The 16,066-nt window shown below is 44.4% G+C and overlaps 1 protein-coding gene across 1 annotated transcript in view; it reads right to left on the bottom strand.

Moving 5' to 3' along the window:
• Nucleotides 1-15,090, bottom strand: part of LOC106611628 (protocadherin Fat 4) — a 101,118-nt gene extending 86,028 nt beyond the window's left edge. The window contains exon 1 of the mRNA XM_014212033.3: nt 9,478-15,090. Within this exon, the coding sequence (XP_014067508.3) occupies nt 9,478-14,583 (5,106 nt within the window). The 5' untranslated portion in view covers nt 14,584-15,090. The remainder of the gene's footprint in view (nt 1-9,477) is intronic.
• Nucleotides 15,091-16,066: the final 976 nt, after the last annotated feature.

The raw sequence follows: 16,066 nt of genomic DNA, 5'->3' as shown, positions 1-16,066 counted from the left end.
AAGGATTAAAAAGAGCTTCTGATCTTTGCTGGTTGTCCTAATCATACCACCCTAAATGAATCATCCTGGGATTATTTTATTAGATCTAATTCGGGTAAGAAATTAATTAAAGTGGTACTCGAAATGATGTATGCGGAGTGAAAAAACAACATCAACAACAACAACAGGATAATGATCCAAGAGGCTAATTTATGTAATAATGATATGAATGGGATATCCGAAGACTAGCATTCTTAATGAGCAGGAAAAATCAGTATTTTTGAAGATAAGTGGATCTAAAATGAGGTGGAAGGTTGCTACTGTATCCACTGCTTGTTCTTTGCATAATCTTTGCATAATCTTTGCATAATTTATACTTCGCCAAACATTGTAGTAGCCTACATTGCAACAGAGTTTCGTACCGAATGCTTTTGCAGGTCCATGTCACAATTCCTTTTCAAGTCCTATTCAGTTGCGTAAGTGAATGGGGCGAAAACATCACGACAACGGCATAGTCAAAAACACATGTCCAAGATTAGCACTGATAAACATTTTCCGTGTTAGTTTTGCAAATCTTAGGAGGCGGACACGTTTATAATCCAGACCTTAAGAAGCACCACAGTCCCCAATGGCCCTAATGCCAAACAGCATAGTGTCTGTAAAGCTGCTATGAAACCTACTGCAGGGGTCAGACAGGGCATTTGACAGTCAGAGGGGAAAAGAACGAGCCTTCTCTGATTGACTCCATATGACCGATAATGCCAAGACATCAAGCTAGGGCAACCACTTTTTGGCCTGCTTACAAGAAACTTGACACTAGGACGGTATATTCGGATTCAAAGATAAATCTGAATCTGATGTGCGTTTACTATTGTGGCCAGACCTCATACTCAGAAATAGACAGCCAATGAACATGAAAGATATACGGAGTAGTGATCAGGGGCTAACTTTGAGATAACTTGCCTTTCACCACGTGTGTGCTATTTAACCTAGCAGTAACACACATTCCAATTATTCATCTACAGAATGTACAAACAATTGTAATACTTTAAGTTGTCACATAGTCAGAATACAAAAGGTTGAAAGGTTTGAAGACTTAAAAGGTGTAAAGCCTGGGATTTTACTCAATCAAAAAGGGAACTTCTGCAAACGCCTCCACAGGCAACCATAAAGAAACGATATAGTTGAAACATGTCACGATGACGTCATAATATATAAGAAGTAGGTCTTTATAAAGTTCATAAAGTTTCCGCCCAGCACCTGGGCCTGAGTATAATCATAATGTGATGTGCGTATGACAACGTTACTTGCTCCATGGGCAACCAATCAGAGACAAAAGGAGCACAGGGAGCTGTTTCATAGGCCGGCCTGCAGTGAGACGTGATGGGACGTAATAACCACATCATTATTAACGGCGTCTCAGCCTTGTCACACGTCAGATGCATAAAGACGCCATGGGGAGGTCAGGGTCTCCAGCACTGTAGGGCCATGTCACACACACACACACACACACACACACACACACACACACACACACACACACACACACACACACACACACACACACACACACACACACACACACACACACACACACACACACACACACACGCACGCAATCAAATGCATGCACATACACACAGATGCAAGAATGACCACACACACACAGCTGGCGCAGTGGTTCAGCTGCCAAGGGACATTGCTTCCGCTAATTCTGCAGGCTCTGCCAAGGGCAAGTCAAATGTTGCTACATTCACTGCCAACCTGACCCTTTGCGGTGTGAACGTTCATCACCTTCCCTCAGGGAATTAACTCGTTATCAAACCGAGACTGAGCCAACACATCCGTCTTTCTCTCATTTACGCGTCGCCAGAATCATATTCATGAAATGTTTTACGTAATCCATTTCACGCCAATACTCCGAATGAAGACTCAAGTTCAATGGGAGTATTTGTCTGTTTATACGGTAGAGGAACAAATATGGAAGGAAATCCCATCCTTTGCAGCTCCATTGCAGAAAAAAATGACACAAATTCAATGCATCAGGACTTGTAGGTTTTTGCTGTGTGTTCTACCACAGAGCAAGTTCAGCACAGACCTGTAGAGTAGATAGAAGTACATACAGTATGGGGTCACTTTTAAAGCATGACTACAGTGCATGATGTCCAGGGAAGCTACTCCCATTAAGAGCAAACCTCATTAGGAAGTCAACAGGGGGGATATCAGAACGCAGTGTTTCAGTATGAAGTAGCCAGCATATTTTCCATTTCGCTTGTTGGACATTGTATGCACCTTTGGCCAAAATATAGGGGATTTTTTACTTAGCCACACAACTGCACACACGCACATAGCTAAATGGCAAATATGACAACATTCGACGTGAGACTAAATTACGGCAAAGGAATCAGATACAGCACAGCTGGTCTAATTAGGCCACTCCAGCGATTTGCATAGGAAAAACAGATGAGGAAAAAAATGGTAACATTTGCACAATGTCAACACGTGTAATCGAAACCAGAGCAACTGTTTCTGTGTCCCGATGTACGGAGCACAAACAGCAAAACGTTTCCTATTCCTCCTTGAGATATCGTCCCGGTTTAATAAAAGCATAACTTTTGCCTGACAACAAAGCTCAGAGAGAGCTGCTCAGGTACCCAATCAAAAATGAGAGCTTGAGTCACGTTGGCTGGCCAGAACATCGCTGCCCCCAAAAAAACGTACTTCACCCAGATGTTTTCAATTAGGCAGTCCTACCAGAGGGGGCCGCACTCACCGAAATGGCCAGCTAAAGAGGAGAGCTCTTTTTCTCTCTCAAACTGGAGACTTCAGTTGTTGGAATTGTGTAAACAAAAGTGTTGTTTTATTATTAAAGCAAGTTTTGTTTGTTGCCGTGCAAATGTAATACATTTGTTTAGATTTAGAAAAATGTAAATGAGACTATTTGAATGTAACTCGTGCAGCCATCCTTAAAACGCAAGCAAATCCTATTTAGAAACTCTTGAACACCACGAACTTGTTTTGGGAGAATAGCTGTCGGAATTTGAAAATATCTCATGAGCCAAAGTTGTCTGCTCGATTCAGTTCACATTGAATACTGCATAATATAAGATATGATATGAAAAGGCCAACATATTTTCAAGAGAAGTTCCTCTTTTATCAAGTGCCAAACAAGGCACAACTATTCAGTTACACGCTGGTGTGCATGTATAATGAAACCTAATAAAAAGTGTCCTACAGAGTTTAGAGAGATGCTTCAAGGCACTCTAGAGAAACACACGCACACACTACGCCATACATAATTGAAAATAAACAGGTAAAACTTAAATCACGCTTCCCGTCAAAACCTTATGACCAGCCAGGATACAGTATGCTCTGCACTTTTTTCCCCCCTCTTGATGGAAAACTCATAAAATAAGAGGGAAGACAACAATAACGTGAACTTTCTTCTCTGGTGCCAATCTATCCCTCCTTGTCTCTAGGCCTGACGCTGCTGAAGCTCGCTCTGGCCCTCTCCCACAGCTCAAACCTCAACCCCCCCCTCCTCCTCCTCTCCACCTCCTTTCCCTCCTTCTCTCTCTCCGCTCCTCAATTATCTGTCTGCCTGCGGGAGATGACCCCAAGGCAGGAAGGCTATCTCTGCTAACCGCAGGCTCAAAGAAAAGAGGAGGGAGTTTAGACTGCAGAGGGCGCAAAAAAAATGCACATCCTCTTTCCTGCCACTCCTTTAATGGCACTTGGTGCTGATGATATAGGGTGATGATATAGGGTGACGATATAAGGTCTGTGAATTGAAATCCCTGAAAGCGTTTTTCTTTCAAGATGAAATGAAGATGTGCCTAAAGGTACTGCTGCAGTGTACTTTTGTCCAGTGAAAACAATAGAGGCTTAGGGGGAGCTGTATACATTTGGTGTGTGTGTGTGTGTGTGTGTGTGTGTGTGTGTGTGTGTGTGTGTGTGTGTGTGTGTGTGTGAGTCACGTGTAGAACAAATCATTCCGTAGCTGGGATCCATTATTACTGCAGTGAAAATGTGCCAAAATCAACTCCCCTCTCGACTTTCCCCTCCTCCCAATCTCCCAAGCACACTCTTGGTCTGACTCCTCTAACTTTTTACTAGCCTAAGTAGTGGAATCTTTTTACTGGGAATGAATATTAACAGTTCCTTCATAGACCAGGCAACTTTCGTGGACTTGAGCAGCACAGCTATTACAATACCTATATTGTAGGATTGCTAGATATTGTAGATCCTAGTACTACACAATACTAACGTGAATGCAACGTCAATAAAGTAAACAACACCCGAAGACAGCCTATCAGCTTGAATCAGTTTCTATATCGGCTGGATGCTAACGACCTGTAACACCTACCCCAGAAGGCCTGTCAAGACATTTTACTCAAGGTCACCCAGTAAACCGGAGTTTCTGGACTGCTGGCCACTCAAATCAGTGGAGGCTTCTGGAGGTGAGGACGGCTCATAATAATGGCTGGAACGGAGCGAATGGAATGGCATCAAACAAATGGAAACCATGTGTTTGATGTCCTTGATACCATTCCACCTATTCCACTCCATCCATTACCAAGAAGCCGTCCTCCTGAATTAAGGTGCCACCAACCTCCTGTGCACTCAATATGAGCATTTCTCATCAAGGTTCTGATCAAGAGAACAAAGTCAGTAAGCCTCTGGTCCCTGTTGTTGTTTGATCAATTGTTCCAGTCCAAAGCAGCAGGGCATTCCCAGTGGGCCTGATACTAGTTCAGCCTCTGTGCGAGGACCACATGTGCGAGGAATGATGAGGCTTGACAACCAAATTCACAGAACCAGAGAAATGTATCTCTGAAGTAAAAATAAAGGCCATGCGAGCTCTTTGGAGCTCCCGCCACATTCATTTATTATTCCAACTGAAAAGCTGTGCTCTCTCCGGAAGACGGCCGAGTCAAACACAGAGGTAGGCAGCAGAAAGAGAAGAAGAATGATTATTGAAGAGTGTTTTGAAACATATGCCCGGTCTGTGGTCTGAGGCTGACCCTTGGTCGACATTAGCTGACCTAATGTGGTGCTCAGAGCGTTCATTACCAATGACATTTCTTTACTGACTATTGAATTTATGTTAAAAAAAATAATATATATATATATATATATATGTTTGATGCGCTAATTTGTTTGCAAATGTTATGCTGTATATACTGTAGAGGAAGGGGGAGAGAGCGAAAGAGAGACGGGAGGGAGAGAGGGAGGAAGAAAGAATAGGAAAAGAGGGGGAATATTGCGGAGGGGGGGCCATCATGACGTTAGTTGACACAACTTGCCTACATAGTGACACATGGTCTGGATAACGACCCACAGCCTTGTTTTTCAATCTGAGCCCTGAGGGTATCCTCGTTGCTAAACAAACACTCATTGTGAGCCGTGATAGCCGTTAGCTTTGAAACCGGGCGAGATGGAGAAACAAAAAGTTCAACATTTCAGAAAACAAGTGAGGTCTCTGTACAGAGACAGCCACAGACGTGCCCCGCGATGCTATCACCGTATCAGCATTGATGTTGTAACAGTTAGAGTCATTCTTCCAGGGGAAGTGCTTTAAAGTGGTAACATGAAAACTGGAGTGTTGCTGTCCTGGCATGGAAGATACTGTGTGTGAACTTGACCTCTAGCCTTGTAATCCGGCTATTCATTTGTGAACATTAACAACAAAATAATAGGGCAGTTGTGTGTGTGTGTGTGTGTGTGTGTGTGTGTGTGTGTGTGTGTGTGTGTGTGTGTGTGTGTGTGTGTGTGTGTGTGTGTGTGTGTGTGTGTGTGTGTGTGTGTGTGTGTGTGTGTGTGTGTGTGTGTGTGTGTGTGTGTGACGCTTTTCCCGCTGCATGCATGTGAGGAAGGGTTTATAGGTTGTCTCGTAAAAGACACAGGCACTTAGAGAGAATCCTCTGTTGGCCTGTCTGAACTTTGACCTCAGACGGGACCACCATGGGAGGACCAACATATGCATCAACTCCATGAAGGCTGTGAGAAACCCTGGTGATGGCCGCTAAAAAACACATATCCAGCCAATTTACCCCGTGAATTTACTGTCTCGCTCGCCTCAGAAACCCTTCATCCCCCCCACGCCAACAAGCATATCGTATGGTATCAGGGCAGCGCAGCCCTCGCTCTACCTTGTTGACCTGCCTGTAGAGGTTTTGTGTTTCATAGTGCTTCTACACTACATCAAGCACTCCACCGACCACTAATGCCCTAATCACATTTCCTCAGGGTTCAAGGTAGAGGAGTTTATGGGTTCAAATAGCATTTGTTTCCTTTCAAATACGTTGAGCGTTTGATCAAGCCTGCCGAGAGAGCCAGGTGGACGGGGTTTGTACGTTTTGGTCTATTCCATTGGTTCCATTGTGCCAGGCAAGCTCAAACGAACACAGCTAAAGTATTCAGAGTATTTGCAGTGACCATGGTAAGGCATTTTAGGTTGTCGCAATCCATTTAACGCCCAATAAGCTTGCTTAAAACAGCAGCATAACATTAATAAACTGTGTTTTCCCAACTGTCTCATCGCATACAAGAGGGTAGACGGTTATTTTCAATCATTAAAATGTTGCTTTGGAGTGGCTAGTTTTCTGGACAAAATGTACCTTGCAGGGGGGGGAACAGAAAGTGTGAGGGAGCTAAAGACGGGAGAGAGAGTGAAAAGAAAGAAGACGGTCAACTCAGCTGTCCAGAGTAAGATAAGCACTAATAAGAGGCATCTATCTGGCCTAGCCGTCTGTATTCCCCTGTTGCTATGTCCAGTCCAAGAACACCAGGCCAGCGGGCAGAATGCTGATGCTCCCCTCCTCAGTTTGTGAGATGATCCGAAACTTCTCCCAAGTCTTTTTTTTCCCCCCACTCTAACTCCCACTTCCCTATCCCGTACACAACCCTAAATCTGTCAGTGAATGATGATGGCACAGACCATAAGACAACAGAGCCCACTGAACCAATGCCAGAGGGGAGCAACACTATATCTGCGAAGGCAAAAACAAAGGAAGGCCTGTTGTGAGTCGGCAGTGTTTATTTCCAGAAGGAACAATGCTTTCGGGGGGAAAGAAGTGATGTAGCACTTCAGGCTCTCTCCTAAAAGCTCCATTCTTTTTCACCAGGAGCAAAATAAAACAATTGAGCTGGAGATGGAGATGGAGTGGTTTTGAGAGTGGAGAGAGAGAGAGAGAGAGAGAGGAGGGCAGAGGGTAAGGGAGGGAGAGGAAGAGCCAGAGAATGAAAAGAAACAGAAAGAAACAAAAGACAGACAGACGGGGGGGGGGGGGGGGGGGCAGACGGAGGGAGGCAGACGGAGGGAGATTCAGAGAGTGAGTGAAAGACAGAAAGAGAGAGCGCGGGCCAGACACCCTGAACAATATTGGCTGACAGGTTAAGAGCTAGAGCAGGTTGTTACGTCATGTTCCGCTATCAAAGCCAACTCCAAATCCCAAAAGGCGGAAACCAATCAACAATCAATGGTATTTACACTAACTTAATTAGATACCAAGAGGCATTTCCAAAACAAGTCAGCGGCAACTTCTGTTTCATAGCAAGCTCAGCGCTATGTCAAGGTTGTTTATGATAGCAATCATTGATAAGGCATACGCAACAGAATTCTATTCCGTTTTAGTCTTTCCAAAACTTTGTACACAGTGCAAAGCACAAGAAAAGTGACGGTCAACTTTTTTGGGGAAAATCAATACGAAGACCCTTTTGAAAGGGCCCTTAAAAGTTACGTTTTGATTTGAAATGTATCAGTCCAAGCCCAAAACCTTAGCCTTTCCTATGTCACACTGCCGAGCAGTACCTGAGACTGCTTTAAAGCAGGGCAAATCGAAAAGGCCATTTCAATCAAAGGAAAGTCAGTTTAAAACCATCAAAGTAGCTTTAGTTATTACACTAAAAATGAACAATTGAGAGTGACAGTCATAGGGTATGTTAAAGTCATCGCTCAGGGGGCTGAAAAAGTAGAAAACTTCACTGGACTTTGAGAACAGAAATGTGACGTGCGTTATTTCTCTCAATTGAAGAGATTCGTATCTGTGGTGCTGCAGGCAAAGTGAGAGAGCATTTGATATCCCCATTTGACCATACTAACATTAAGTGAAATTACTTGGCGCAATTTTTGCTAATAATCGCTGATTTGAATCATATTTGAGTTTGCCTCCAAATAACCTATTATTGGATTGGATTTCAATTTCAGTATTTGTAATGGTTGAAATGGTATCCACAAAAACTGTCAAAGCATCCGATTGCTGTCGTACAGATTGAGCGTTTCAAGATAGGCCCTTCGCAAGCAACTTCCACAGCAACAATAAAAAAAAAAAAACATTTTCCAGCAGCAGTGGGAGCCTTTTTGGCCCTTTTTGGTTGCACTCAGAAAACTCCAATTTATAAACGTGTGTCATCAAGCCTGTAATAACATGAATTCTTGGTTCCAGTTGAAATGTCCAAAACACATATACAGTCTATAGAATCCCATTTGTTTTTCATTTGAGGGGTGGCTAGAGCTTAGCCACCCAAAAACTGGGTTTTGAGTTTCAACGCTCAACTTCAGAGAATTTAACTCGATCCCAAAACGGAAAGTTAAAACGAAGCCCGAGAGGTGCAGCGTCACATAATGCATACGAAATAGAGAGCTTAGGTTTCAGTCTTCCAGATTTTTTCCCCCCTTTCTCCTCTTCCCAAAAATCTTTTCACAGAGTCTTAAGAGGTCACCCAATTTTGATGGTCACTTATTGCCTGCAGAGCCCAGCCCAGTGGTAGAGGAGAGTACAACAGGACCACCCTTAAACCAAAACAGCCTCAGGCTCCAAACCCCAATGTAATACTGACCCTGGTATAGTATAGTCTACATGCACTAGGTCATCCAGATATTTTCATTATGTGTTCTATTACTACCTATAGAAACCAAGAACAATTTATCATGGAAGTCTATCATAAGAAGCAGCCTAGCATGATTAACGGCAGCAATGAGTAAAAAAAAAAAAAAAAAGTGTTCGATTTTGATTTGTGTCGTTCGTATTCACTGATAAGAATATCAAAGTTCATAACAGCACGAGCTCAGCAACAACACAGGATACGCAGGCCCTTTCCCAGAAAACACAGACAAAACGCTAGAAGGATTGTTATGGCCAGCCCTTTTTTGGAACTGGAACAATACAATTATCTTGCCAAAAAAACAAGGCCTACTTATGTCCAAGGCAATTTAGATGTAATGTAACACAGAACTTTTAGCAATATAGTTTTTAAAAAAGGAATGTAATTAATGTGCGTACGAATGCACTAGGTAGACCTGTTTTATGTGTGACTTGGACACTTTCCTTTCACTCCCGGGTTTTCCAGTCGAAAACTTGATCTCATTTCATTTAATCCCACTAAACGACTTCAACATCTGTACGGGTTCAATTTATGCTGTCTGGAAGCAATCGACCACAATACGAAGGAGCCATTGAACTCTATTAAGTGAAGAGAAATAAACAGGCTACTAACCTCAGCTCTCTGTGTCCTGGGCTGACTGGCGTCTGTCTCGATGGCGTACACATCCACCAGGTAGAGGTCAGAGCCCTGTTCCCGGTCCAGCTCGGCCGCGGTCTGGATCACTCCAGTATGGCGGCCTATGGTGAACAGGCGTCCCACGGCCTTGCCGCCGCTGCGGACCGACACTATGAAAAACTCCACCTTGGTGGCTGAGCCTCTGGGGCTGGAGGCATCCAGGGAGATGACATTGGTACCCGGAGGCTGGCCCTCCTTCAGGATGGTGATGTACTTGGGCTGGGAGAAGACGGGCCCATCGGCGCCCTGGAGGATTATGGTAAGCTCGGTCCTGGAGGTCTTCCTTTCCGAGCCGTGGTCGGTGGCCGACACGGTCAGGCTGTAGATAAGGCGAGACGGCACCAGCTGGGAAGCCAACCGGATATCCCCGCTATAGCGGTCCATGATGAACGTGTCCGAGTCTCCCTTCACCAGCTCATACTCCACCTCACCATTAGAGCCCTCGTCGGGATCGAACGCCACCACCGTTGTGAGGATGGAGCCGATGACGATGGTGGACTCTGCGACCAGAGCATTCTGGGAAACGAAAGTGGGGACATTGTCGTTCAAATCTGTCACCCATATTGTGACATTCTTCAAGGCAAAGCGCCGGAATTCCACAGGAACTGCCTGGTCAATAGCTTTAACTGTCAATTCAAAGAGATTTGAGAACTCTCTGTCAATCTCCTTGTTTGTGCATATGAGTCCACTGCTGGGGTCAATGCTAAAGTGACCGCCCCTGGGTGTCTGTTGAACTATGGAGTATTCCAGCTGTCCATTGATGTCTGCATCTGTGTCATGAGCAGTGATTGTCATTACTGATGCAGAGAGGGGCATATTTTCAGGAATGGATTTAAAAATGTCACCAGGGGTAAATATAGGAGGATTGTCATTGAAATCTCTGACATGGATGACCACAGGAATCGTTGAGGATCTTGGTGGTCTCCCATTGTCTCTTGCAGTGATATTCAGTTTGTAAAAAGACTGAGTTTCAAAATCCAGCTTTTTCACAAGGAAGATGCTCCCTGTGTTGGGGCTAATGCTAAATGTCCCGTGGTTGTTTGTGGCTGTGATGCTGTATGTTATGTCAGCGTTATGACCCGAGTCAGAGTCCGTGGCTGTCACAGAGGCCACCAGCTCTCCAATCCTCATATTCTCCAGAACATCCACAGATATGGCAGATTTGGGGAAAGAGGGGAAGTTATCATTCTCATCCTGTATGCTAATGCTGAGCATACAGGAGGAGGAGAGGGCCACGGTTCCAGAGTCCACAGCAATAATTTTTAACGAGTAGGAGGACGTCGCCTCATAGTCCAGCTTTCCCACTAGTGTGACCTGTCCAGAGCTGCGGTCGATGGTGAACTGGCTCTCCTCGTTGCCCTCCTTTATGTGGTAGAGGACCAGTCCGTTTTTGCTCTCATCCACATCGACGGCAGACACCCTCAGTAGCTGCGTCATGTTCTGGGCTGACTCGGAGATGGAGGCCTGGTAAATGTCTTTGGTAAACTTGGGCGGGTTGTCATTGATGTCTTGGATGTAAACCTGCACTTTGGCCTGGTCTCTCAGGGGCTTGGGGAGCCCCTGGTCTGAGGAAATGACCGTAAAGCTGAACACTGTGGCGCCTCTCTGTCTCATGAGAGACTCGCGATCCAACTGCAGAGTACTGGTCAACTCCCCTGTGATGGTGTTCAGCTCAAAGTTGGGCTGTGGAGTCTCAAATGTGTACCTGACCTCACTATTGGGGCCAAAGTCCTTATCCACTGCAAACACTCGCCCTACCAGTGACCCTCTCTTCTGCTCTTCCTCAAAGTGGAACAGATAATTAGTGCTGTTAAAGAGGGGACGATTGTCATTCACGTCGTCTAGAATTACACTAACGTTGACACTGGCACTTAGCGGCTCCACTGCCCTGTCTGTGGCCATAAGCACTAAGTCATATCTGTCCTGGACCTCTCTGTCTAGCTCAGCTTTAATATACAACTGCCCGTCCGGAAAGATCCCAAATACGTCGCCTGTGTTCCCGCCAACTATGTCATACATCACTTCCCCATTCAGGCCTGAGTCTTTGTCAGTGGCCTCCACCTTGAAAAAGCGACTGTTGACAGGTTCAGACTCTAAAATAATGACCTCGTACGAGAGCTGATCAAACACGGGAACGTTGTCGTTGACGTCGTACACGCTGACTGTTAGCATTAGACTGGATATGAGCAGGGGGACCCCCATATCAGAGGCCAGGACCTCCACCTGGTAGGAGCTGGTGGTGAGCTCCAGTGGCCCGGTCAGTGTGATAAGCCCATGTTTCTCATGTATGTGGAACAGGCCTTTGGGGTTCTGCTTGAGGCTATAGACCACCATGCCATTGGTGCCCTCGTCAGGGTCTGAGGCTTTGGCCTGGAATATCAGGTGCCCTGTGCTCCAGTTCTCCACTGCACTGACATGCTCGACGGCGTGGATAAAATGGGGCGCGTTATCGTTTAAATCCTTCACTGTGACATTGACGAGGGCCTCGCCTGTTACCTCCCCACCTCTGGCTACGACTTTGAGTTGATAAAAAGACTGCTCCTCTCTGTCTATCTGACTAGATGCTTTGATTTGACCTGTTGCACTACTGACAGTAAAAACCCCCCTCTGGTCCCCTGAGGTGATTAAATATGTTATGTTTGAATTCAGATCAACAGTGGTGGCAGCTACAGTGCCAATAACTGTGCCAATGCCTACATTTTCAAACATGACAAAACTGTAGGCGTTCTGACTAAAGGTAGGGGGATTGTCCTGTGTGTCTATGACATTAATAGTGACGATGGCCTGGGTGTGTGAACGGAGTCCACCACCATCTGCTGCTGTCACCTGCAGCTGGTAGGCGGTCTTCTCCTCTCTATCCAGCGGCACCTGGGTGGTGATTTGACCTGAGTTGCTATTAATGTGGAATTTAGATGCGTCTCCAGCAGTTATGATATACTTTACAGTGCCATTTCTCCCCAGGTCAGGGTCCGTGGCTAATACAGTGGTTACGAATGAGCCAGAAGGTTCGTTCTCTTTCACATTGGCAAAGTACTGGACTGGGTAGAAAACTGGCCTATTGTCATTGATATCGCTCAGGGAGACGTTTACTTTGCCAATGGAGTGGAGAGGGGGACAACCGGAGTCTGTAGCCTGGATGTACAGTAAATAACTCCCCTGGTCCTCCCTGTCCAGTTCTGTGGCTGTGCTTAACCTGCCTGATACAACATCCAGGCGGAACAACTCGTGTACATTAGACAGGTTCTCCGGGTCAAAAGAGAACCGGATAGTTCCATTGGCTCCAAGGTCATCATCTGAGGCTGACAACAATAGGAGCTCAGTACCGGCCAGAGAGTGCTCCACCAGGGACACATGATACGTGCTCTGTGTAAATGTGGGCACTTGGTCATTCACGTCAGTTATGTTGACTATCAACTTAGTGTAGGAGATTTTGGGTTGCAGCCCCTGGTCTTTTGCACTGATGTTGAGCACTATTTCAGATGCTACTTCCCGATCCAACAAAGCGGCGCTGGTAACCAGACCACTGTTTTCACTGATGGCAAACCAGCCCAAACCGTTTCCAGACACCAGGGAGTAGCGAAGGTTGGCATTCTGCCCGGAGTCGCCATCTGTTGCAGAGACCCCTTTAATGTAGCTGCCTTTTGGAATGTCTTCACTGATATCTACTCTGTACAGGGCTTCCTGGAATATGGGCGGGTGGTCATTGATATCATTCACAAAAATAACCAGGCTGGCAAAAGAGGACCTGGCCATGGGTTTGCCATTGTCTGATACCGACACAGTCAGGTTGTAGGAGGAAATACGCTCCCTGTCTAGAACACTAGCCACTTTGATTAAGCTTAGGTTTGGAACTGGGGAAGTGTGCACTTCAAAGTGTCTCTGCTCATTACCCCCCAATATTGAGACAGATATATTACCATTAGCTGTGGGTGAGTCTGAATCGGAGACTGTCAATAAGGCTACCACTGTACCAATCTGAGCATTTTCATCAACAGAGGCAAACTTAGATGTGGTGGGGAAATATCGAAACTTCACAACTGGGTCATTATCATTGACATCCAGTAGTTTGATAGTGGCCTCTGACCTACCTGACAGAGAAGGTACCCCGTTGTCCATAGCATGAATCGTCAAAGAGTATTCTTTCTTACGCTCATAATCCAAACTTTCTTTTATAATGATGGTCCCTGCTTTGGGATCGATTTGAAAAGGTGTTCCCTCGTCTAAAAAGTACCTGATGTCTGCATTTGCGCCCTCATCTAGGTCTGATGCTGTTATTTGCAGAACACTAGAACCAACTGCTGCATCTTCAAAAACACTCGTTTGATATTGGTCATGATCAAACATAGGGGGGTTGTCATTGATATCTTGGATAGTTACATTTACTTGCATGTACCCAAACTTCTTAGGGTCTCCTTTGTCCTCTACTTCAATCAAGAGTTGGAAGAAAGGAGTTATTTCCCTGTCCAAGCCTCCAGTTGAAACGAGGTGACAGAATGCTCCCTCTCCACTAGGATTGACTGTAATATCCAAACGGAATTTCCTTTGCTCGTTGCCATTCACTATTCTGTAGGTGGTGTGATCCACTCCATTACTCCCAATGTCTGAATCTGTGGCGGTGTCCAGAATCACTTGTCTGCCACTGCTGGCGTCCTCTTTGAACGAAACTACAATTGATGCGTCGGGAAACACTGGCGAATTATCATTTATATCCAGTACAACAATCCTAACTTCGGTAGGATAAGTAGGTTGGCTGGAGAGGACCACCACATTGATGACATTACTTTGCAAAATTTCCCTGTCAATCACAGAGGATGTGTAAATGACTCCAGTGGTCCCGTTAATTGCAAAAAGTTTGTGGTTTTCACTGAAGCGATAGGCGAAGCTGGGCTTCGTCTCTATCGTCCCCACGTAGGTACCAATCGGTTGCTCCTCCAATACCCGAAACTCTTGACGGATTTGACTGGATGAAGAATATTGCGACAAAGTCCATAGCATTAATAAAATCAAATGGAACCGGCCTAAGCCCCTACCTGTAAGCGCCATGGTCAAAATCCCAGTCCACCTTTATTAGAAAAAGTCCATGACGAAGATGCATCAACTTTATTCGAGTTTGGCCAACACTAAAGCATTGTATTCCAAAAATGCACTAATTATTCATAATTCCAGCGATGATTAAGGATATTTCCACAGTTTGAGTACTCTGAAGTAAGACTCTTATTTTGTCCCGTGTTAGAATATCTTGACGTAGTAATTGAATCTGTAGGGCTCTGTCCCTTGCTTGTCAATGAAGTTTCACCACTGTTCCCCTGTAGCAAAACGCATCTATGAGCGGCAACTCATGATGGTTCATTTGCGCAATAAAGTTCCTGGTGCATAGGAAATACAAAAGTGAAACATACATGTGAATATCTCCTCTCAGTTGTCAAAAGTGTATCCAAAAGTTAAAAGTAATTCAATAATTGTATTTATAGAATACGGAAAGCCAGGCACAAATATCTCAGCTGTAGGCTACCAATGCAATGTCCCATGGAATAACGGTGCAGGAGCTTCAGTCATACGCTTAGGTCCCTAGTAATTTAGAACAAAACTCGAGTTAGGCAAACTCCCTCCCACCTGTAATCCCATTGGATAACAGTGCCTCTGCTCGCCCTACTTGCCATTCCTTTCTATTGTAAACCGGAGCCCTTGTCGTGGCTTGTGGAGGAGAACGTCAATCAAAGCGAATATCAGTCATTATGGCATGTGAGACAGGTGACAGGTCATGAGCGCACCGTTACTTTATGATAACTGCAATACAGGTCTACTTAAAATGTGTTGTAGAAGTATTGTCTTAAAAAAACGTATTTCCTTTTAATATAATTACTTCAAAATGTGGTCATTCATCAAAGTAGCCTAAATGTAGGCCTACATTTTCTTACGTTGTTCTTACTTTATCACGTTCAGGTAACTAGATAACAAATTCAGTCTATAAGGTTTCAATCTTCAATGCATGTATCTACCTAAATCCCATGGTTAGGCCAGTTTTATTAGAAAGGTATCTAGTTTAAACTCTGAATAGAAAGATTACCAATAGCATTTCTCATTGTCACACATTTTAAACAGAGATGTTCGCAATGCACAAAATGGTTTTATGTTTGTTGTTACTCCTAATGATGAAAATGCGAAACAGGATTGCAATTTGGAGATGTATCAATATATCATGTGTCTTCTTATGAGATGTATTTTACATATGGGTACGTTGCGCCATCTAGTGTCTTAATTTAATCATCAAGCAGTCTTAATGTTTTGTAAAATTATACTCCAACTATGGATGATACAAGGCAAAATGCAGATAAAATATTGCATATACTGCAGGTTAATAACGTTCAAATTGTATTCTTAAGTGACTGAATAGATGTCTCCAATACGTAAATTGTATGTAACAGATTTTAAAATGAATTTTAAAAAATGTGCTTGTCAGTGACTAAATATATCTTCAAAATGTCTGAATGACAAAATAAGCATCTAAAACATTTAATTTTGAACA

This window comes from Salmo salar, chromosome 09 (genome assembly GCF_965601325.2).
Source record: "Salmo salar chromosome 09, fSalSal1, whole genome shotgun sequence".
NCBI lineage: Eukaryota > Metazoa > Chordata > Actinopteri > Salmoniformes > Salmonidae > Salmo > Salmo salar.
Note: the sequence above shows the minus strand (reverse complement) of the source record. Positions and strands in the feature narration are given on the sequence as shown.